The 24,349-nt window shown below is 44.1% G+C and overlaps 1 protein-coding gene across 8 annotated transcripts in view; it reads right to left on the bottom strand.

Annotated features, from left to right (window-relative positions):
• Positions 1–7,435: 7,435 nt before the first annotated feature.
• The window catches only part of FRMD4A (FERM domain containing 4A), a 373,626-nt gene continuing 356,712 nt past the window's right edge, over positions 7,436–24,349 (bottom strand). For 7 of the 8 annotated variants that reach the window (XM_049881957.1, XM_049881962.1, XM_049881956.1 and 4 more), the window contains 4 exons: positions 23,746–23,913; positions 19,956–20,812; positions 17,200–17,296; positions 7,436–10,709 (listed from right to left, as the gene is read on the bottom strand). In XM_049881957.1, the coding sequence (XP_049737914.1) occupies positions 10,607–10,709; positions 17,200–17,296; positions 19,956–20,812; positions 23,746–23,913 (1,225 nt within the window). In that variant the 3' untranslated portion in view covers positions 7,436–10,606. Of the gene's footprint in view, positions 10,710–11,715; positions 13,495–17,199; positions 17,297–19,955; positions 20,813–23,745; positions 23,914–24,349 lie in introns of those variants that run through there. The other variant, XM_049881958.1, reaches the window with a different exon arrangement.

Genomic DNA, 24,349 nt, shown 5'->3' with positions numbered 1-24,349 from the left:
GTATTTTTTTTTACTGATTTTATTTGGCTTTTACATTATGCTTGTAATTAATTTCTATCAGTTCTTTCGCTCTAAGAGTATTATTTTTATAAATCATGATCATATTAAGTTTTGTCACCTGCAGAAAAGTTTTTACTTTGCTGATTTGCTGAAAAAGTTTGACCAAAATATCTCAACCAAAAGATGGACTATATTGGACTTGTGAAAAGGACTATAACTACACTGAATAAAATTTTCAGAACTCCTATGCAGAAGCTGATGGGTTCACAGACTGCAGCTGATCCAAAATCACTTGGAACAGAAATTAACTACATAAGACTGAGTAAATGAAAGGAAACTATGGTTTTATGTGGGAATATTGCTGATGTTTTAATGTCCTACTTTCTGGATATAAGAAACCATTTTCCTTTCTTCTAAATTATTTAACTAATGGGTTTACATATTGTAACTATTAAATTAGAAGTTATTCTCTCGTAAAAACTGTTTTGTGACACTTTTGCTTCTGAGAAAGTGACTCCATGACTGTTAATATGTAGACCAAGGAGGGGCAACTTGCCCTCTAGAAGAATACTTAGTATGTTTTAAGCAGATTAACTGAAGGCCTCCAACAGGGGAGGTCCATCCTATAGTGTTAATCATGTATTCTCTAATGAAAATCTAGTTGTCACATGTGAATTTTTCTATACTTTCTGTTTCCTCTAGACAAACTGTATGTGTAGTGGATCCAACTATACTGGTTTTAAATGATCCCTCTCCAACTGACAGTTTCCATGGGCAACCTCTTTTCCAGATTCCTGGTGAATGCATGGGCAACGAACTTTGAGTATTTTAAGATCATCTTTAGCTATTCATAGAAATGATGCTAGTAAGTACTGAAAAGGTAATGTTAAATTGTTACACACCATAAAACGAGAGTTAAAAAGAAACCCATTTGGTCCAACAGTCAGGGTATGATTGGTAGCTTTAATTCCTAGTTATGGTATAGTCGAATTGGAGAAATCTTTTAAGAAATTTATGAATTGTTATGGGACAAACAACAGACGAAGTTGCTAATGAGATAAAAGCACAACGGTAGTCTCTGACCTCATTTAGCCAAGGTGACATGAGGTAACAAAATAGCCTTAGATTTTTTTTATTAGTCTAAGAAAGTGTAGTTTATGCTGTAGTAAATACCTCTTGTTGCATTTGGATAAATAGCACAGGAGAAGTAAAATAGGATATACATAGAATTAGACAGCAACCTACTTGGTTACACACTGTAACACCCCTACAAACACTGGATTTATTTGGTCGGTTACCATTAGGAATAAGTACATGGGCTAGATCCCTACTGCAAGGGATAGTAATGTTCTTAGTCTGCATCCTGATAGTATTAGGCATAATAAAATTCATCTTCTATTGTCTTACATACCTAAAAGGGCAAAAGGCAGCCTCAGGCTAAAATGTTGATGTACATTGAGTCTGCTCACTTCGGCAACGCGATTGATAACATCCTGGTGAAGAACCAGAGGACATCCGATGGAAAACCAGCACTGCAAGTTTTAAGAGCCTGCCATGGCCGCCATCTAAGGGCTTGACTAAGTCCAGGTATTAATATCTGCAATCTCCATTCAAAAGAAAAGATGATTTAAGAGATAACATTGGAGCCATTTTGGGCATAAAGAATGTAACCAAACTGGAGCTGGACTCACAAAGACTCATAAAGACACATCAACTAGGCCCTGAGGTGTAAAGAAAACAGCTAAAACAATCTGACAAAAAAAAAAAAGAATCTTTCAGGGAGACATTCACATAAACAGGGCATAGAGCCACTCTTTTTCTTTCAGTATTTAGTAAATAGTTATAAACAAACAAGAGGTCAGTAGCCTCAATGAAAGGTGTAGGTCCAATACGTGACCCTCTGTGAAAATATGCCAAACAATTCTGAGCTGGGCTATAGTTCAAAATGGACACTGGTCTTGAATGACCAATGTCCAAAAAGAAATGGGAGGAGTGAGACAGAAGAGTGCTGTATTCTTTACCTGGCTTCCTCCCTTACTTACAGTGTTGGATTGAAAACTCATTTCCTTTAGCTGGGCTCTCCACCTTGCCCCCTACCTCCCCAACTTTGCATTTGAATCCTGCTTTTGCTTGGAGGTTCTGTGTAAACCCTACTGAGCCTTCATAGTATGGGTAAGATTGTTGCTGATGTCACTTGTATGAACTCCACACTTGTAAACTCCGCACTCGTAAACCCCTTGGCAAGCAGTCTTGGCGGCAGCAGCTCCCCCTGACTCCATTTCCTTGTACAATAAAATAAAGGTGCCTCTCCTAGTCTTCCACCTTGGTCTCTTGTTTATTGGCCAATATGAGTCGTGGCGAGGAAGAACCTGGGGTTTTCACCCGGTAACACCCTGATCAATCAATTCCTTGAGTGAGATATTAATGAGCAAGCCCCTGTCTATATACTTGCTGATCTCTTGTTCATGGGAATCCTCTTTCATGTCTGCCTTCTATCTTTTTAATGCTGGTTACTTCATTTTCCCGTGTATTGTGGTCGTATGTCCGTTTGTAAGCTTTTGAGGACCTGAACCTAACACAACATGCAGTGACATGGCTGACAGGCCTCCCGCCTGCTTGCTCGCCCTTGTCAGTGGTATCCCTACACAACTCTTTTTAGAGAATTTTTGGCGTGAGCTTTTTTTGAATTGGTGTTCTGGGAGAGAGAAGAGGCTGCTAATTCTAATGCCTTTTACTGGCATTAGAGTGTTCATTTTGTGTATCCTAATAACCAAAATAGCAACTGTTTGGAATTGCCTTGTAGGCATCATGTAAGGTGTGTGTGTGTGTGTGTGTGTGTGTGTGTGTGTGTGTGTGTGGTGTGTGTAGTGAAGGGTAGGAAGGAACAGAAATAGTCCCGTCTTCCTGTGTGCCATTTGTTTTCATGTGATAGATCATAATGAGGAGATATAAGATTTATTTCCGGAGAACTGAGGTATTTTTACATGTAAAAGACTTAAAAAGGTCTCTCTCTTTTTTAAACCAGCATAGATCATCCCGAGATGCTGAGGCCCTGATTGCCTCCTCAAGGAAAGAAGGCCTCAGGCTTTCCTCTGGGCAGTGTTTATGGCTTCTTGTTGTTAGGTGCTAGCCACTCAGTCCGACTCATAGCAACCCTATGTACAACAAAAAGAAACACTGCCCTGTCCTGCGCCATCCTCATGATCATTGTTATGCTTGAGCTCATTGTTGCAGCCACTGTGTCAATGCATCTAATCGACGGTCTTCCTCTTTTTTGCTAACCCTCTGCTTTACCCAGTATCACGTCCTTCTCCAGGGACTGGTCTCTCCTGATAGGTCCAAAGTACGTGAGACAAAGTCTCACCATCCTTGCTTCTAAGGAGCATTCTGGCTGTACTTCCTCCAAGACAGATTTGTTCACTCTTCCGGCAGTCCATGGTATGTTCAATATGCTTTGTCAACACCATTACAGAAAGTCATCGGTTCTTCTTAAGTCTTCCATATTCATTGCCCAGCTTTCACATGCCTATGAAGCGATTGAAAACACCATGACTTGTTTTTTGTTTATGGCTTGTTGTGTATGGCTTGTTGTGTTGTTGTTGTTAGGTGCCATCAAGTCAGTTCCGACTCATAGCGGCCCTATGCACAACAGAACGAAACACTGCCCAGTCCTGAGCCATCCTTACAATTGTTGTTATGCTTGAGCTCATTGTTGCAGCCACTGTGTCAATCCACCTTGTTGAGGGTCTTCCTCTTTTCCGCTGACTCTGTACTCTGCCAAGCATGATGTCCTTCTCCAGGGGCTGACTGATCCCTCCTGATAACATGTCCAAAGTATGTAAGACGCAGTCTTGCCATCCTTGCCTCTAAGAAGCATTCTGGCCGCACTTCTTCCAGACAGATTTGTTCATTCTTTTGGCAGTCCATGGTATATTCAATATTCTTCGCCAACACCACAATTCAAAGACGTCAAATCTTCCTTGGTCTTCCTTATTCACTGTCCAGCTTTCACATGGATATGATATGATTGAAAATACCATGGCTTGGGTCAGGAGCACCTTAGTTTTCAGGGTGACATCTTTGCTCTTCAACACTTTGAAGAGGTCCTTTGCAGCAGATTTGCCCAATGCAATGCGTCGTTTGATTTCTTGACTGCTGCTTCCGTGGCTGTTGATTGTCGATCCAAGTAAAATGAAATCCCTGACAGCTTCAATCTTTTCTCCATTTATCATGATGTTGTTCATTGGTCCAGTTGTGAGGATTTTTGTTTTCTTTATGTTGAGGTGTAATCCATATTGAAGGCTGTGGTCCTTGATCTTCATTAGTAAGTGCTTCAAGTCCTCTTCACTTTCAGCAAGGAAGGTTGTGTCATCTGCATAACGCAGGTTGTTAATGAGTCTTCCTCCAATCCTGATGCCCCGTTCTTCTTCATATAGTCCAGCTTCTCGGATTATTTGTTCAGCATACAGAGTAAATAGGTATGGTGAAAGAATACAACCCTGATGCACACCTTTCCTGATTTTAAGGCAATCAGTATCCCCTTGTTCTGTCCGAACAACTGCCTCTTGATCTATGTAAAGGTTCCTCATGAGCACAATTAAGTGTTCTGGAATTCCCATTCTTCGCAGTGTTACCCAGAGTTTGTTATGATCCACACAGTCGAATGCCTTTGCACAGTCAATAAAACACAGGTAAACATCCTTCTGGTATTCTCTCCTTTCAGCCAGGATCCATCTGACACCAGCAATGATATCCCTGGTTCCATGTCCTCTTCTGAAACCGGCCTGAATTTCTGGCCGTTCCCTGTCGATATACTGCTGCAGCCGTTTTTGAATGATCTTCAGCAGTCGATGTTTATGCATTCCATTTTGTTTTTCATGATTTCCAATTTTCCTAGGTTCATACTTCGTACATTCCAGGTTCCGATTATTAATGTTTGCAGCTGTTTCTTCTCTTTTTGAGTCGTGCCACATCAGCAAATGAAGGTCCCGAAAGTTTTACTCCATCCACATCATTAAGGTCGACTCTGAGACAGCAGCTCTTCCCCAGTTATCTTGAGTGCCTTCCAACCTGGGGGGCTCATCTTCCAGCACTATATCAGACAATGTTCCGCTGCCATTCATAAGGTTTTCACTGGCTAATGCTTTTCAGAAGTAGACTGCCGGATCCTTCTTCCTAGTCTGTCTTAATCTGGAAGCTCAGTTGAAACCTGTCCTGCATGGGTGACTCTGCTGGTATCTGAATACTGGTGGCATAGCTTCCAGCATCACAGCAACACGCAAGCCCCCATGGTACGACAAACTGACAGACACGTGGGGGGCTTATGGATTAGGAAGTATAAAATTCTGTCTCAGTGGGCTCACACAGACATGATTCAGGTTCTCAATGGAGTGTTTCATTTTTTGCAGGGCTTAGCCCATTCAAGTGGCAAACACTTCAGCAAGGGCTTTCCATCTAAGGTATCCTTGAAGGCCAGGCTCTAGTATCCTGCTAGTGAGGGGATGCATGTTGGGCTATTGGGCCTGGAGTTTAATAGCAGCAAGGTCTCTACTGAAGTGAGCCACTCACTGTTTCCCCACAAGTGTAGGGCTCTTGTACCTTCAGGCCTAGCAGGCTGTTGCTTTGGTAATAGAATTTAGAGGGCGAGTGACAGAATTTGAGCTGAAGTGTGGGTGCAGAGGGTGAAAAGCAGTGGTAGTAAGGAGCCTGATTGTTTTAAGTGTCTCCTGGGTGATCCTTTGCATTCTACAGAGAACTAGGGACCACATGGAGGTAGATGCTAAGGAAGATCCAAAAAAGCCCAGCTGTCCAGACATTACTTTGTGGGCACGGTACACATACTGGCACACCCTACACACTAGTAACAATCTGTTAAAAACAGTGGTACAAATACTGAAATAGTATCCTGACAAATATTTATCTCTACTCTCGAATCCTTTTTTATAGTAGGAAGGATATACATAATTTGGAATATATTACCTTTGTATAATTAACAAAATGAAGCTAGGAATTCTAAAGAGGGAATTCCAAAAACCAAACCAAACCCACTGCCGTTGATTATGACTTATAGCGACCCTATAAAACAGAGTAGAACTGCCCCATAGAGTTTCCAAGGAGCGCCTGGAGGATTCAAACTGCCAACCTTTTGGTTAGGAGCCGTAGCACTTAACCATTACACCACCAGGGTTTCTAAGAGGGAATTAGCCTCTACTAAACAAACCAATGGGGGCAGTAGTGGTTCAGTGGCAGAATTCTTGCCTTCCAAGTGGGAGACTTGGGTTTGATTCCAAGTCAGTGTGGCACAAAAGCAGTCATCACCTATCAGTGTAGGCTTGCGTGTTGCTATGCTGCTGAACAGATTTCAGCGGATCTTTCAGACAAAGATGGACTGGGAAGAAACGCCTGGTCATCTACTTCCAAAAATCAGCAGTGAAAACACCATGGATCACAATGATTCAATGCCATTGTGCGTAGGGTCACCATAAGCTGGGTGCCAACTCAACGGCAGCTAACAAAAAACAAACCAACCGAGCTTTTCTATATCATCTAGCAAGCCAGTGAAAATATTAACTACGGTGACAAAATTGTTTTTATTCTCCTGGAATCCAGATTCCTGGTTTCACGGAATTGGAGTGACCCACTCAGGCCATCCACCCCAGGTGGCCTTTTGAACCTTGAAGGAACTGCTTCCCTGAAATCACTTTCTGGTCAAACAATAGCTTAGCAAGCAGCTTAGCAGAGACCATTTGGCCTTAAGTATTGGGTTCTTTTGGAAAATTATCTATGTGCTGCCAGTTTGGAGAAGCAGGAACTTCAGGGTCTGACTACAGGCTGTTTTAGGATGTACGACCTGTCCTTGGTGACTGTTTCTGAAACCTGCTCCATGCTTTGCTGCTATCTCTTGAGAAATTAACATCGACCTATATAACCCACTTTCACTTTCTCTTCTTCAAGGGCCTTCCCGACAGACATGTTCAGATGACTGAGGCTGCCTGATTCAAATTGTATCTACTCACAAAAAATATATTGTTACACTAATTTGGAGTGTTTCTCTAAGCATTTAGGTTTTTGACAACAGATTAACTTTAAAACTGAGAGCAAAGAGGACATAGGCCCCTGAATTGCCGATTTCTGGAAGGTACAATTAGCATGAGCATGGGGAAGCATTGATCACTTAAAACTCAAAACCAAACCCATTGCCTTCAAGTTGATTGCGGCTCATACTGACCCTAAAGGACAGAGTAGAACTGCCCCATAGAGTTTCTAAGGAGTGCTTGGTGGATTCGAACTGCCGACTTTTTGGTTAGCAGCTGTAGCTCATAACCACTATGCCACCAGGGGTTCCATTTATCACTTAGAAATAGGAAAATAAAATCTCCAAGAGGCAGTTGGGATCTTTTCATTTTGAAAATGCTTTAATAAGTGTTGACAACACTGTTTTGCAAAATGTAAAGGTACTATACAAATTCTTAATACAAAAAGAATAAATTAAAAGCAGATTTCTTTTTTAATTCTGCAACTTTTTCTACAACATACATACTTTTCATTGATTACAGTTGAACAGGATCCAGTAAAATCATCTTACATGCTCTACAGTCAGTTTCAGGAGCAACCTAATCTTTTCTTTCCCCCCATTATTAAACTAGAGTCCATTTTACACAACTTGTAATAAACTATTGACATTAATGTATATGTAAAACTTTACACCTAGTTAACTAAGCAGTAACTGGTCATCTGATAGCACCTGGATGGGGTTTGCTATATTTAGAACTAAACTAATACTGAATGAAAACAAATTGGAATTTTAACAGTTTCAACACTCACCTGCATATAATTAAAAAAAAAAAAACCTGTCACACAACATAGTCTGATGTGTTGACACCAGTCTTCTAGGTAAACAGGAAATGTCCTACACGCATCCAAAGAATCCAATAGGGGCTTTATATCAGACCAGGGCCTTCATAGTTCATCTTATTTTGTTTTAAAGAAATAGGGACCTATAAAGAGTTTGCAAGTGCTCGTTTACAATAACTATATCATTTTCCATCTCACTGATAATTAAACGTGTCAGTCTCAAAGGACTAACACTTTATGTACATTTCGTATTAACTGAACGAAGCTAAACAGTAAAACCTGTTTTACTTAATCTCTGTCTTTACTACCAGACTATCCTGACATTTGCCTGAATGGTAATCCCTGTTTCCACTTCATTCTTCTCTGCCCCCGAATCTAAAACATAAAACAAGTTTCTAGAGAGAATTTTCTTCTCTAGTTCCTTGTAACTCCACTGGGGTAAAAGCCTGATGAGATTTACCTCAGACTTAATTTCAAACTATTATACATGGATGTCACCTCGTCACCTTCTCTCTTTCCCTTTTGACTTCTGCTGTTGCACATAGTTCAGTCTGATTATTCATGTATCTTTTGGGAGAAAAAAATGGCACCATGTATAATGTTTCAGAATGGGGAAGAGAATAAAACTGCTCTTTGTAGCTCTGACCATCAAAATAACAGCAACAAAAATACGCCACCCTCCCCAATCAATCCCTCAAATCATTTAGGAACATAACCAGTTTGTATTTATCCTGAAGGGTTTACCCCTAAAGTGTTGTACAACTATTAATCCCTTCTGCAAACTGGTATCACCCACCCAGTCATGCACAGAGCTAGGCAAACCAGGCCTGGAATTGTTCACAGAGAAGTGGGGGAGGAGGCTGTGCTCTGCTTGACCCCGGCCCTGGTGTGGCGCTCCAGCCTGACTCCCCCAGGACTCTTCAAGCTGCAGCGAAGGAGCCGCCACTATTACTTCCTTTTTGTGTCCATTCTTACCCTCCTGGTCTGGTAGAGTCTATTGTTATTCTTGGATCAACATACATAAAAAAACATTTTTTTTTTTTTTTTTTTTAACGCTAAAGCTAACTTCAGTTCTGGTTTTCCACAAAATTGCCCTGACCCTTGCTCCTGTCCCTGGCTGTTGAATGCTTTTTTTAATAGGAAGTCATTACAAGTGAAAAATACCCACCCCCTCCCTCCCCCCGACTTGCGCCAACAAGCACAGCATAACACCTCTGTGGAGACCTTGTTTTGTGCCATCTTCAATAACCCAACTAAGATTGTGCACTTGGTAGTCATTATAAAAGTATTTTTGAGGCCTTTGAAGATTGATGGCTTTCTAGTTGTGTATTAAGCATGTAGCTCAAAACACATGTAAACGTGCAGCTCCCACTTTTTTTTTTTTCTTCTTTCTTCCTCTTTTGGTATCTGCAGACAAATGTGATGCATCAAGGTAACTGACAATGTTTTAGGTATATAAGCCCTCTGGGAGCTGGTATTTTTTTCAACCCTGCTCTGCCTGCTAGCTAGGAGACACATGAGTAAAGTCTTACTGCTTAAGAGCGTAGTTGGGTTCTTTGAATAAGTGACAAACTGGTCACCGGGTGCCGAGAGAAGTCAGATCTGAGCTCTTTGTCACACAAGTGCTAACAAACATAAAATGGGCCACGACAGTTAAAACACTAGAATGGATCGCAATGTGCTTTTTCCCTTGGTCTCCCGTAAAAAATAAAATGAAACACATTGTGCAAAAAAATAGGATACACTTTTACTGGTTGTTGTCATGATAGAGAACTACTTTTGGCAATCGTCACCTCAAGTTTACTACAAATCCCAAAAGGAAAGCAGCTTTGTGTTTTGGGCTTGGGCTGAACCACCTGGACAGACCAGGGCTAAGAGTACATTCGGCTAATCCCCAGGGGTCTGTTTTCCTTCGTGTCCAGGTTGGTGGCTCTTCTGAGTCAGCAATGCCAGCCAAGACTCCCTCATCTTTACCATCCCATTGGGTTAGCTGCTCAGGCTCTGTACTGAGAGAGAAGGGGAACGTTAAGGGAGAAGGATGAAGAGAGGAAACAGTTTACACACGGTTGACTTTCACTTGTGGTATGAAGTAGCAGTTTAGTATTTAAAAGAAATTTCATTGCAGAAAGAATGCCTTCCTCTTGGCCCCTCTTACTTTTTTGTGTTTTATTTATTTTTTAATCTTTGGCAGCATTAAACTGATTGTGATCCCCCGATGCATCTCTGAAGTGTTAAGCTTTCTTTTTCATTCTCCCCCCTCTCAATACCCACTCCCCCTCCCAAGCCATTTCATTAAGGAATGTTTCAGGTATAAACTGAACACCTCCCACAGGCCTCCTCTTCATGAAATGCTTGGTTGGCCTAGAGGTCTTTCTGGATCACCCTGTACTTAATTTCCCTTTCCTGTTCTCTACCCATCCACTCATCCACAGGAACTGGAGGGCAGCCAGCTTCCTTGAGGGTTCCTGGCCTGGGGGGCTGTCATGGCAGGGGGAAGCCACCAAGGTGCCATTGAGGATTGGTGTCTGGCTCTCTGTGGGCAAGAGAGCCAGGGGACACACAGTGGGACCGGAACCTTCCAGAATGTCTCCTCAGTCAGGTTTTGGAGGGTAAGGGGATGCGGAGACGGGAGAAAGAAAGTGCTGAGGGCCGAAGCTGGTGCAGGGTGACAGTGTGTCTGGGTAAGGCAAATGAGAGGCAGTGAGGTGATCTCAGAATGGCGTTGAGGCGGTCAGACTGAGGCCGAGCTGGCTCACACGAGGGTCCCGGGCTTGGCTTTTTCCTGCCCGTACCACTGGATGTCAGCTAGTTCTGGATAGAGGGAAGAATCCAGGAAACAGCTGTCACTGTAGCTCCTGCAGGGAATTCAAGAAGGGAGAGGCAATTGTTAGTGGAGAATGGCACTTAGTGGCCTGGGCTCTGAAGTTTGTGTCTACTTATCTAGGGCCTTGTGCTAACCATTAGTGTTCCGTGAGTGACTAGACTTCAAACTTCACCAGGAACTAGGCCTGATACTCTAGAACACTATTGAGTATATCGAAGGTGATCTACTGACAACCTACTTGTGAAAATCAGCCAATGAAAACTCCAGGGTTCACAACAGTGGGATCAGTAACTGACCATGGGGATGGCACAGGACCAGACAGTGTTTCATTTCATTGTGCATGGGGTCACCATGAGACAGGGCTGACTTGACGTCAGTTAAGAACAACAATACAAATTTAAACAGGTTCACGTAAAGAAGACCTCATGAAACCTTGACCATCTGTGAAGAAGGGAAATGCACGCTGACAATGACTCAAAGCAGTGGTTCTCAACCTTGCGCACACACTGGGATCACCTGGGAACTCTAAAAAACACTCAGGTCTGGGCCCCAACCCGGAGATTCTGGTTTAATTGGTCTGGGGTATGCTTGAGTGTTGGGAGCTTTCAAAGCTTCTCAAGTGATTCTAAGGTGCAGCTGAGGCAGAGAACCAATAAGGGCTGGATGGCTCAGGGTGATTTTTTCCACAGAGAGTTGCTTGGTTGTCCACGAGACCCAAGAGGTAAGCAATTTTGTCAGAGGCCGCTAGTCAGTCCTGCAAGAACTCTCAAATTGTGAGGTTTCTCCACAATGAAACTGAGGTGATATTTTGAACTGAGTTTTAAGTTTTAAAATTGATGTTGATTGTTTATTTCATTCTAGATAACATGTTTTGTGATTATAAAAAATACAGCATAAAGTATTAGTGTTAAGTATTATGTATTAGTATTACACTATCACTTAAATATATGGGAAAGCATATAGAATAAGAGACATTTTAAAATATCTATTTCAGATAGCTATCAATTTAGGTTGGGTAGAAGTGATTCTTAAATATCAATTGTTGTTGTTGGGTGCTGCTGAGTCACTCCAACCCATAGTGACCCCGTATGACAGAGGAGAACTGCCCCCATAGGGTTTTCTAGGCTGTTTTTTTTTTTTTTTTTTAATCTTTACGGGAACAGATTGCCAGGTCTTTCTCCCACGTAGCCGCTGGGTAGGTTTAAACCACCAACTTTTTGGTTAGTAGCCAAGCGCCAATAAGCAATCACATATGTTGAAGCCAATAATTACTAGAAAAAATAGCCTTTATCCTAGACTAAAGGAGCCCTGGTGACACAGTGGTTAAGCGCTCGGCTGCTAACTAAAAGGTCTGCAGTTCTAACCCACCACCTGCTCTGCAGGAGAAAGATGTGGCAGTCTACTTCTGTAAAGATTACTGCCTAGGAAACCCTATGGGGCAGTTTTACTCTGTCCTACAGGGCCACTATGAGTCAAAATCGAGCTGGTGGCAACAAGTTTTTCTAATCCCACATCTGCCAACTCCAGGGTCTTGCAGGAAAAATTATTCTACATCTCTTTTGTCATTTGTTCATGCTCTTGTCCTACCTACTTGTCAGGCTGACGTTTGGCTCCTTCTCTACAGCAAAATGAGACTCTCTGCTCTTCCCCAAACACCCACATTTGCTTCTGTATCTGGATTTTCACCCCTGGAATGGCCTCTCCCAATCTCCACCTGGCTAACCTCCCTATTCCCCCATAGTCCTTTGAATCCAGGCTCTCATAGCATCTCCGTGAAGCTGGAGCCGAGCCCTCTTGCCTCTGAAGCCTTTTTGCACTTTGTTTTTATGTCTGAGAGCACTTAATGTATAAGGGCTCTGGTTTCACATTCCCCTCTTAATTCTCCTAATAGATTTTTAAATTCTTAATTGTAGGAACTCTGGTGTATAGCATGGTTCCTGGAATATAATAAGGGTTCAATTTTTTGATTGACTAAACATAATTTTTTATCCTCTTTTGAACTGTATCCTTGTTAGTTATCCCCCGAAGTGCTATTTAGTTTCAATGTCTTGTTTCCCAGATACATTGTACGGTCCCTGAGGATGGGAACCAGGCCAGGTGTTAACTGTTTGACACCCACTACAGCAGTGCTTTGCCAATTTCAACGTCATGTGATTCACCCAGGGATGGCTTTAAAATGCAGATTCTGATTCAGTAGACCTAGTAGTGCCTGTTAAGACAGGTAATGAAGAGGAGGAGGATGCTAGCTGACCCGACTACATTTTGAAAAACAGGGTTCTACAGCATTTGGTACAGTGCACAGCTGTCACTCAAGAACACCGGGGTGAACTCATGAGTGATCCCCAGGCTTCTGTAGCAACTCAGCCTGCCCCTGGTGCTTTGGAGCTTAAGTTGCATTGATGCTATTCTTTTCATGGACATTGATTACTAAGCCAGGAGAAACTTCTACAAATATTTGGATGTACATGGAGCCTGGGATGGTCTAAAACATACTTTGGGGTCTTTTCTGGGAGGCAGCATTGGGAATACTAACATCTGATGTAAAAACATACATATAAACATATAGTTCCACATGTATCTAAAAACAGGACATAAAAATAATGGCTTCCACACTGTTCGGATGTTTCCTTCTGGAAATTATGACATGGGTAAAGTCAACACATCTGCAATACATCTGGAATCACCAACTTTCATGGACAGGGAAGGGGGAAGGGTTGTAAGAACAAAGCATTCCCTTACAATACCTCTATTCATCAGTACTTTGGTGAGTTGGAGACTCAGACCCATCCATAATGGGTGAGTTTTCTGTTGCTTCTCTGAACAAAGGAAAGCAGAGGAAGAAAGAGAAGAGAGGTCATGTTAAAGAAAGGAATCGACGCAGACATGATTAATAGCTTACTGATACATTGGAAAGACCAACTGATTATACATCCAAGTGTTAGTGACAAATAATATAAGTTGTCGTGCAGAAGCTTCAACCGCCATGATTGAGTCAAAAGACCTCTTTAGTTTTGTTAAGAAGGTGAGCTTGGGTGCTTTTTACCTATTATCACATTTTATTATCATATCCTACAAAACTGTTACTGTTTGTTAACGATAATTCAACTCAATCTGATAAAAGAGTTTCCTTCAAGGACCAAAGTACCTTTTGGTTTCAAATTTGTCTTGATTCCTCTCCGGCTATATGTGGTAAAACTTTGGCAGGTTTCAAAACCAGCTAAGTGTGTAGGCATGTGAGGGGCACTCATAAATTTCAGTCTTTTTGTCAGTCAAATAATATAGTCATGTACTTGGATCAGATGAGAATGGGCATGATCCAGGGAATTTGGAGGCTCCAGAGAGATATCTTGAGATCTGAAGTTTCTTTTTTTGAATGAGACCGTTTAGCCACCAGAAGCACCATATACATAGGAGATGTGTCAGTCTTTCATGTGTCTCCCACGTGGTGAGCCTCTTGGACAAGAGTCAACCTGACCACCGTCAGAACTGGGGTGTGGATGGTATGGATGCGAGTGTTTTTAATGATCTATAATAAGGACCGAGGGGTAGCTACTGCCCCCAAAACAGTCCAAGAAGTAGCAGAGGACACAAGAACATTGTAGTTGGGAACTACAAGTCCTCCTTGAATTTTATTCAAAAAGGAGTAAGAAGCAGTGTCTTAGTTATCTAGTGCTGCTGTAATGGAAATACCACAAGCGGATGGCTTTAACAAACAGAAATTTATCCTCACACAGTCTAGGAGGCTAGAAGTCTGAATTCAGGGTGCCAGTTCCTGGGGAAGGAATTCTTTGTCAGTTCTGGGGGAAGGCCCTTCAAGCTGCCCCTTGTCTAGGAGCCTCTCAGCACAGGGGCCCCAGGTCCAAAGGACGTGCTCTGCTCCTGGTGCGTCTTTCTTGGTGGTATAAAGTCCCACTCCCCTCTGTTCACTTTTCCCTTTTATATCTCAAAAGAGATTGACTCAAGATACAACCTAATCATGTAGATTGAGTCCTGCCTTGTTAACATAACCGCCTCTAACATTATAGCGGTTAGGATTTACAAAATGGTGGACAACCACACAATACTGGGAATACTGACACACATTTTGGGGGAGCACAATTCTATCTATAGCAGGAAGTATGGGAAAGTCCAGTGGTTGTCAAATTTTTGCATAGATAAGATTGACTTAGAGGGCTCATTAAAACACAGATAGCTCAGTCCCACCCCCAGAGTTTCTAATTCAGTAGGTCATGAATGGACCTGAGAATCTGCATTTCTAACAAGATACCAGAGTCCTGGGTGGGGCAAATGGCTTACTCAAGGTTAGCCATTTGAGTTCACCCAGAGGCACCTTGGAAGAAAGACCTGGTGATCTACTTCTAAAAAATCAGCCATTGCAAACCCTATGGAGCACAGTTCTTCCTGACACACATGGAGTCGCCTGAGTTGGAGTCAACAATTGGACGGGTTTAACAAGATGCCAGGTGACGCTGATGCTGAAGGTCTGGGAACCACCAGTGTAGTGAAAAAGATGGGGTTTTGGTGCCCCACAGAGCAGGGTTAAAATTCCAGCTCCATCCTTTACTAGTTGTGTGGCTTTGGGCAAGGCACTTATTCTCTCTGAGCATCATCTCTAAAACCAGAAGATATGGATATTTTCCTTGCAAGTTTGCTGTGAGGATTATACGAGCTAATGTATGTTAGAAGAAGTCCCCTAGCCTTTAAGTACCCAGCAAGCACTCAATAAACACTAGCTCCCCTTCTCTTCTGTCAAAAACTAAGGCTCCATTAAGCCTAGTTTAAAGTCTCTACAGATAAACACGCAGTTAAAAAATGTCAGCGCCAAGCCTGGGAGCCTGAAATCAGGCAGTGGAGTCCATTCTGGCACCGTGTTGTTTTCTGATGGTTCAAATCACAGACAAAGGTCAACTTTTTTCCAGACAGCCCCAGCAAACTAGAAACTGTGATAAAATTGCTGGGTAAAGGGACCCCTTACTTCTTTAACCAATAGGTGGTAATAGAATTTAACATCCACTTTAGAGGCAATGGAGCCCTGGTGGTGCTGTGGTTAACAGCTTGGCCGCCACCCAGTTTGAATCCACCGGCCGCTCCTTGGAAACCCTATGGGGCAGTTCTACTCTGCACTATAGGGTCTCTATGAGTCGGAATCGACTTGATAGCAACGGGTTTGGTTTTTGGTTAGAGGCAATGTCTTGGAATCAACAGACAAGAGGAAAGCAGGTTAGGTGTGTCTGCCTGATTCTTCCCTAGATCATAACATTCTAAATGTCTGCTAGACTACAATGCTGTGTGTGTACATTTAAAGCTATAACAGGAACCCAGTTTGGGTTTTATTATTTTTTCACGGGCAGCTTCTATTCAAAGGTCTCAAGGTACTTGAGTCCTTTTTTTTTTTTTCCAATTAATTTTATTGTGGTAAAATATATATACCAAAATTTTTGCCATTTAAAAATTTTTTTTATCGTGCTTTAAGTGAAAGTTTACATATCAAGTCAGTCTCTCATACAGAAACTTATACACCTTGCTATATACTCCTAGTTGCTCTCCCTCTAATGAGACAGCACACTCCTTCCCTCCACTCTCTATTTTCATGTCCATTTGGCCAGCTTCTGACCCCCTCTGCCCTCTCATCTCTTCTCCAGACAGGAGCTGCCCACATAGTCTCATGTGTCTACTTGATCCAAGAAGCTAACTCTTCACCAGTATCATTTTCTATCCCATAGTCCAGTCCAATCCCTGTCTGAAGAGTTGGCTTTGGGAATGATTCCTGTCTTGGGCTAACAGAAGGTCTGGGGACCATGACCTCCAGGGTCCTTCTAGTCTCAGTCAGACCATTAAGTCTGATCTTTTTATGAGAATTTGAGGTCTGCATGCTGCTGCTCTCCTGCCCTCCCTCAGGGATTCTTTGGCCATTTTATCGATTTTTAAGGCTACAATTCAGGGACATGAGTTTTGTTCACCATGCTGCACTACTATCACAACACTATCCACTTCCTAAGGGTTCCCATCACCCCAAACACTGAGAAGCATGCAAAACATCTGGCCCAGGGCCCCGCATAGAGAGGTCCTTAATAAACACGAGTTCTCTTTCTCCCCTCTCTCATTCTTGCCTGGAATTTTAAACTCTTGCCTGGGCATGGTCAGTACCCAAATCAAATGCTGAGAAGTCACAATCTAATGGGGGACAATATTGTCTAGCATTCTGATCAAAGCAGCACAGCTCTAGAAGCTACCACTCACTTAGAAGAGAGAAAATATAATTCACCTGGTATAGAGGGGTAGCAAGGAGAGGGGCAGGTGATACCAGCCATTCACGGTGCTTCCTTTGAAAGGAAGAAGCTATGTGTAGACAGTCCTTGCTTCTTTTTTCCCGGTGATGAAGAACATTCATCATTCTTTGCTGATAAATCCTATGTCACTAGAATCTTATATATGCCTACCCTTTTCCTAACTGACAAGGAATACTGATGATAGTCTACACCCTGGAAGAGGAGGAATAAAGGTCTGAAAAGAAAACTCACCCAGTCTGCCAGGTTAGGATGTGGTGGGGACTGCTTGGGGGGGTCGCTCCAATTTCACTCGACGGTGTTGAGCTTCTCTGGCTTTGAGGTAAGGCAGCTGTAGGTGGTGCGGGAAAGGCAGAGAGAAGGGGATCAGACACAGGCGAAGGAGCTTACAACTCACTGGACTATGAGAACCCAGAGGCCAAGAGTCACCATTTCCAGGGATGCTGGATATCACCCCATGGCAAGGTCACAATCACCCCATGGCAAGGTCACAAGGAGAACCCCCCCCAATCCCACCAATTACATTTTATTCTCAAAACCATGCAGCTCATTTTGCGTCCAGCCGATCTGGGATCCTAGGTACCCCCTTTCTGTGGGGAAGTGGCCACAGGGATCATGCCTGCACAGCAGCCGTCTGAAGCCACCACAGTCTTTGAGGGAGGCCTGGACAGGGCTAATGGAGGAAGGACCTAGTTCTCTGGACTTTGCATTTTCAGACGTGGTCCAAATGTGTTAAAATTTTGCTCTTCGTTATGAATAGAGGACATCCAGAAAGGTTCTCAGAGCTTGATCTCTTTGCTGTTTCAGGCTTATAACTGGCTGCATTAGAATACTTCAGAAGGGGCAGAGCTTTTAATAGCTCCACCCAGCTCTGACTAGTAGAAGTGCATTGATGTGGGCAGCACAGAAGTCTAGCTGGAAAAATTTTGTAGCCATAAATCCTACTTAAATGCATCCTTTGTTCTCTTGGAAAAGGGAATCTTTTTCATCAGTAAATCTCAGATACAGCTTACAATTTATTAGTCTAAACTGTTTTCAAAGATTTACCTAATCTCTTAAAGTACAGCAAATTTATTTAAAAAAACAAAAACAAAAACCCAAACCTGTTGCTGTTGAGTTGATTCTGACTCATAGTAACCCCATAGGACGGAGCAGAGCTGCCCCATAGGGTTTCCCAGGAGCGACTGGTGGATTCAAACTGCCAGCCTTTTGGTTAGCAGCTACGACTCTTAATCACTGTACCAGCCGGCCTCCAAAGCAAATTTATTAGATAAGTACTATAATTTCGATAGAACATAAACACTCCCGTGTCTCATATTTACAAACCCCTGGTTCTTCTAATACGAGCCGTGGTGGTGCAGTGGTTAAAGGTGCTCAGCTGCCAACCAAAAGGTCAGCAGTTCAAAACCACCGTCCACTCTGTGGGAGAAAGATGTGGCAGTTGCTTCTGTAAAGATTTACAGACTTGGAAACCCTATGGGGCAGTTCTACTCTGTCCTACAAGGTCGCTATGAGTCGGAATCAACTTGACGGCAGTGGGTTTGGGTTATTGGTGGTTCTTCTAATCGGGTCTCCGAGTGTTATACTTTTTAATGGTACATACACTACATTCATTCATTCATTCTCAAAATCTTCCTGGGAAGTCAACAGGAAATTTTATTGGGTATATTTTACAGGTGAAGAAAGGATATGGAGAAGGGTCTTTTAGTTACAAGTCAAAATCCTTCCATTTGCTCTCATTTTATTTGTACACTTGTTATCATTTCTATTATGTTTCAAAATCCTCCTTCGCTTTCCTTTTCTACAATCAGTAATATGTAGAATTCCTTATCACTTTACTAGTCTCCCTCTCTCTTTACCAGTGATGTGAGTGTGTAAATGAGTTAATATATGCTAGTGCTGAGAACAGTGCTGGCACATGGCATTTGTTCAATATACCATTATCGTTATTTCTTGGAGAGGAAAGGGAAAGTAACTTCTACATGAAAAAATGGAGGAAAATGTTTTTCTCCATTTTTTTACTTGCTCAGCACTCTGGCATACAAAAATATAAGTTTTATAACCAAACTTTAACAGGTAATATCAGGGTATTGGAGCCCTGGTGGTGCAGTGGTCAAGACCTATGGCTGTAAGCCAAAAGGTCAGCAGTTTGAATCCACTGCCACTCTTTGGAAACCCTGTGGGGCAGTTCTACTCTGTCCTATAGGGTTGCTATGAGTTGGAATCTACTAGATGACAATGGGTTTTTTAAATCAGGTTATTGAGAGCACTTTACAAAAATTTCTTGGTGGTTACGTCACACCACTGTTGAAATGGGAAGAACAGGGCGCAGTCTAGTTATCTGCTAAATTACTGGTGAAGTCAAAGGCAGAGCTTGGGCACTTTATTCCACAACCATTCTGCCCTATGGTGGGTGTCCGGGTGTTTAACAGCAGGGCTTCAAGACCCAAGCCAACCTCCTTCCTCCCAGCTTTCCTCCCCATGGGTACATACTTGGGCCTGTAACCTAACCTGCTAGTATCAATCACACTCTTCATCAGGATAAAGGTGCACCTTTGGGTGGATAAGCTGAGACACAGCTTCATATAACTTCCTTAGACTTCTGTCTTTACAAGGAAACGTGTCTGCAAGACTGGCGGCACCTCTACTAAGGAAGGGAAAGCCAGAAAGCTGTTCCACCCCTGCTAGAGGGTCAGGTGCACCGCCCACCTCCCTGCCCCCAGTCCCCCCCCCCCCCCCATCAACTTGAGCTCCTCATTATTTTGCAAAACCAGGAATAGGATGAGAGGTGAAAAAGGAGAGGCCCAAGACTTCACCTCTCACACATCTGATAGGAAGCTTCCTCAAGTTAATGATCTCTCTCCTCCCTGCACTGTCTAAGAAAACTTCCATGAAGCCTTTGAAAGACCCCAGGAGTTCACACCCAGGCTGACCACATATTCATGGTTCCTCCGGCTGGAGGCCCCCTTCCCCACACGCACATGCCTCACCTGACGTGGCCTTGCACATCTGGGGCATCCTGGTGACCCTGGAGTGCGCCACGAAGGTGCTCTGGGACGAGGTGCTGTACTGGGAGCCGCTGTCCGAGGAGGTGGAGCTGGTGTGCGACAGGCGGCTGTGCTCCTTGTGCGAGGCCGTGGAGCGCTGGTACCACTGCCGCAGCTCGTCGGAGACGGCGGCCCGCCCCTTGTCGTGGGCGCCCTCGCGGCCCAGCGACGGAGTCCGGATGATCTGTGAGCGTGACGGCGTCAGCCGCAGGGCGTCGCCCTCGTCGCCGTGCCAGCTCTCCTTGAACATGCCGCCCGCCGTGTAGGAGTTGGAGGTCTTGAACTGCGCCTTCACGCTGTAGTGGCCCTCTTGGTCGTTCTCCAGGCTGCGCACCACCACGGGCGTGGCGCTGCCCTCGATGTACAGCGGGTACTCCTTGATGCGGTACTGCGAGCTCGGCTGGCTCTGGCTGTGCAGGTAGACGCCGTGCGGGCCCGCGCCGTTGCGCGCCGCCAGGTTGGGCATGCTCCCCGAGTTCGACGACACCAGGTTGCCCGCCGACTTGTGCCGCTGCCGCTGCCGCTCGCGGGCCTTGGACGGCGAGTCCTCGGCCAGCGTGGAGTAGTTGGGGTTCATCTGGGCGGGGTAGTAGTGCTCCGAGCTGGAGTGGCTGGTGCAAGACGAACAGTCATCCATGGGGTCTGAGCCGTTGCTGCTACGAGTCCTTGGGGTGTAGAAGTCGGGGCTCCCCGTGTCGTTCTCGGAGCCCAGGAGCTTGCCCTGGGACTCCAAGCTGGAGCTCCGGTGCCTAAAGTGCAGTGCGAGGCTGTGCAGTCGGGTGGGGCTGATGTCCACCGACCTGCCGGGAGACAGCTCGCATTGGTGTGGGGGTTCGGAGGGGAGAGGTAGGGGCAGGGAGGACACGGGGAACACAGGAGATCCTCCAATAATCGGACTTAGGAAAGAGAAAACATAAGGCGGCCTCATCCCTCCAGAAAATGCCCCTTCCTACTAGGACTTGAGATTCTAAGGCAGAGCTGCCCAAAGAGACTACGTGCTTCATATTGTTCCCATGTGAAGACAGGTGGAAGGAATGGAGCAGGTTTTGGGAGGCAGAGGCCAGGGCCTCCACTGGATTCCAGGTAGGAAGTGGGGTGAGAGGGCAGAGGGCTCCTAATATTTTCCTCTGGAAAAAACATGCAATATCTGAGTTTTTTTTCTTTTTATTTTTTTAAGGTGGAAACGCATTCTCTGGATAGAAAGAGAACCAATAGGATCACTATCCTAGTATTATGTTCAACCATATCAAATTCCCATTTTTGTAGGCCACAAAGTCCAATACAGGGACTTCATATGGTTCAACAAATACTATTATGAAACCTACTTCAATAGATTTCCATTGTCTGTGAAGACTCTAAAATGGAGGGTTGGTGGAACACTTAAAAATGAATGCCGCACGCAAAAGAGTCCTGGACAGAGCAGGAGAAAAGCCAGGAGAACTCAAACTCACGCAAAAAGACCAGACTTAATGGTCTGACAGAGACTGCAGGGACCTCTAGAACTATGGCCCCAGACCCTCTGTTAACCCAGAACTAAAACCATTCCCGAAGCCCACTCTTCCAAAGATCAGACAGGACTATAAAACAAAAAATAATACACGTGAGGAATGTGCTTCTTAGTTCAATCAGATACACAAGACCAAGTGGGTGGCCCCTGTCCAGAGGCAGGATGAGAAGGCAAGAAGGGACAGGAGCTGGTTGAATGGACACAGGGAACCAGGGTGAAAAGGGGGAGCGTGCTGTCACATTGTGGGATTGCAATGAATGTCACAAAACAATATGTGTATAAATTTTTGTATGAGAAATTAACTTGAGCTGTAAACTTTCACCTAAAGCACAATAAAAAAAAAAAAAAAACGCCACAAATACTTACCATACCATTACTCTGTCTATAGTTTATAATCCAGTCCGTTTAGTTGAGTCCATACTTACAAATACCAGTATCACATGGCAAACAACACTGTTGGATGCTGAGACTACATGTGAAATTCATGGGGCCCCACTGGCCCAATACAGGGTGAGGTGAGTTCCAGTTCTGACTGTCCTTCGGTAGAATCTGAAGTCCTTACCACATGGCCCTCCATGATCTGGCCCTCAAGTTCCTCTCTGGTCCTATCCCCTACCACTCTCCCCCACTCACTCACTCTTCCAGCTACACTGGGCTCCTTGGAACATGCCAAGTGTGTGCCTGCCTTTCGGGTCTTTGTCCTTGTTTTTCCCTGACAGTGGAAGGCTCTATCCCCAGATATCCACGGGGCTTGGTACCCCAACTCATTCAAGTCTCTGTTCAAATTTCACTTTCTTAAAGGGGCCTTCTCTGATGCTTTTATTTAAAAGATTATCTCTCCCTTCACTTTCTCGCCCCTTACCCTGTTAATTTTCCTTATCATTCATCACCACTTGACATTTATTTCTTTGCTTACTTCTTTATGGTGGTAGTCGTGTCAGTTGCTGTCAAGTCGATTCCAACTCATGGTGACCCAAGTGTGCAGGACAGAACTGCTCCATAGGGCTTTCAAGGCTGTGACCTTTCAGAAGCAGACTGCCAGGCCTGTCTTCCGAGGTGCCTCTGGGTGGGTTTGAACCACCAACCTTTCAGCTGGTAGTCATGCATTTAACCTTTGAGCTACCAAAGGACTCCCTTTTTATGCTGATTCCCCACTAAAATCTAAGTCTGATGAGAGCAGGGGTATGGTTTGTTTTGTTCAATGCTGTATCCCCAGCACCTAGAAGAGAAGCTGGTGCGTGGAAGCACTTGATAAATATGTGTTTTGTGAATGAATGGGAAAGTTTCCCTGGAGAGCTCAATCTTATCCAATATAAAATGGCCCAAGACTTGAGGAAGATCACACCATCTGTCCTTGGAGGTATGGTCCCTACAGAATCAGTTTTTGATGAAATGGAAAGATGACCTTGGTTTTACTTATTTTTTAGAGAATTAAAGGTGTGATTCACTGAAGCCTAATAGTTGCTATTTCTTTTGCTCTTTAAAATAAATTTACATCTTGAGCCATTTAAAGGAAGTCCAGCATACATTTGGAAACCCTGGTGGCATAGTGGTTAAGTGCTATGGCTGCTAACCAAAGGGTTGGCAGCTGGAATCCACCAGGCACTCCTTGGAAACTCTGTGGGGCAGTTCTACTCAATCCTGTAGGGTTGCTGTGAGTCAGAATTGACTCAATGGCAATTTTTTTTTTTTTTTAAGTATAAATTTAGGCCTCAGCAGAGGTGGTTCTGGAGTCCTGGCACAGTGGTTAAGAGCTTGGCTAACCAAAAGGTCAGCAGTTTGAATCCACCAGCTGCTCCTTGGAAACTCTATGGGGCAGTTATACTCTGTCCTATGGGGTCACTATGAGTCAGAATCTACTCGACGGATGCAACGGGTTAGAGGTGGTTCTGGTCCACAGGCTGCTCTGCTAATCTGGCTAGCCTCTGTGCCTCCACTTTGAGTGGGAAAGCTTCTTCCATGCTGTCTGTCTCTAGGCACCTGTGGATTTTCTCGCAGACTCCTTGTCAACTGGATGTGGACGGTAGTATATAATGGGTCTCTTGGCTAACACTGTTGTCAGCTCAGTCTTTTATTCTGCCTCATTTTAAGGTGGCCTTACCTCACCTGTTCATCCCTGACTTTTGTTCACTCATTCTTTGGGCCAGTTTGTGGCCAGCAATGCCTAGCTTTACAAAGGAAGATCTAATACAGTGCAGGGAGGGGCCCGGAGGCCTGTGGACTCACCTAGTGGAATGGACATAGTGGGGACTCCGGACCCGGAGGTCTGGTGTGGACGGCATGCTGGACTGGGAGTTCCAATGAGGGAGGCCTCGGATGGGGCTGTTCTGTAAGGAGCTGCTTCCCCCTCCGGCTTCGGCACAGCTTCCTGTGCTGGGGAAACGCTTGTGGCTACTGCAAACCAAAGGAAACCATGCTGGTCATTTCCAGACAAAACGGCACCTTTTCTCAAGTAGCTGACTAGCCACGGACATAAACCTTGGTGTCCAGAAAGCTGTCTAGAACTCCTCCCCTCACCCCCTCATATCTCTGGCTCCTCAGCCCTTCTCCAAGTAGTGGGTGGAGGTCTTTGTCCCTGACCTCCCAAGGCAACATGGGATGGAGACTCCCATTATCCTTATCTGTATTAGGTACAGTGTGACTGCTTTGGGAAACCCCTGCCCTCAACCACAGTTTTTGTTTTCCAAGAGATAAACATTTACCTGTCCAGGTATTCACTTAAAGCTTTATGGGGTATAATTAAAAAAAGGAGAAAAACAGAAATGAAGCAAAAATGCCTATCAGGAATTTCATTTTGCCATCAAAAAAGCCCTTTCACATATCAGCCCAA

Source organism: Elephas maximus, chromosome 4 (genome assembly GCF_024166365.1).
Source record: "Elephas maximus indicus isolate mEleMax1 chromosome 4, mEleMax1 primary haplotype, whole genome shotgun sequence".
NCBI lineage: Eukaryota > Metazoa > Chordata > Mammalia > Proboscidea > Elephantidae > Elephas > Elephas maximus.
The sequence above is the reverse complement of the archived record's forward strand: the minus strand, read 5'-3'. Positions and strand labels throughout refer to the sequence as shown.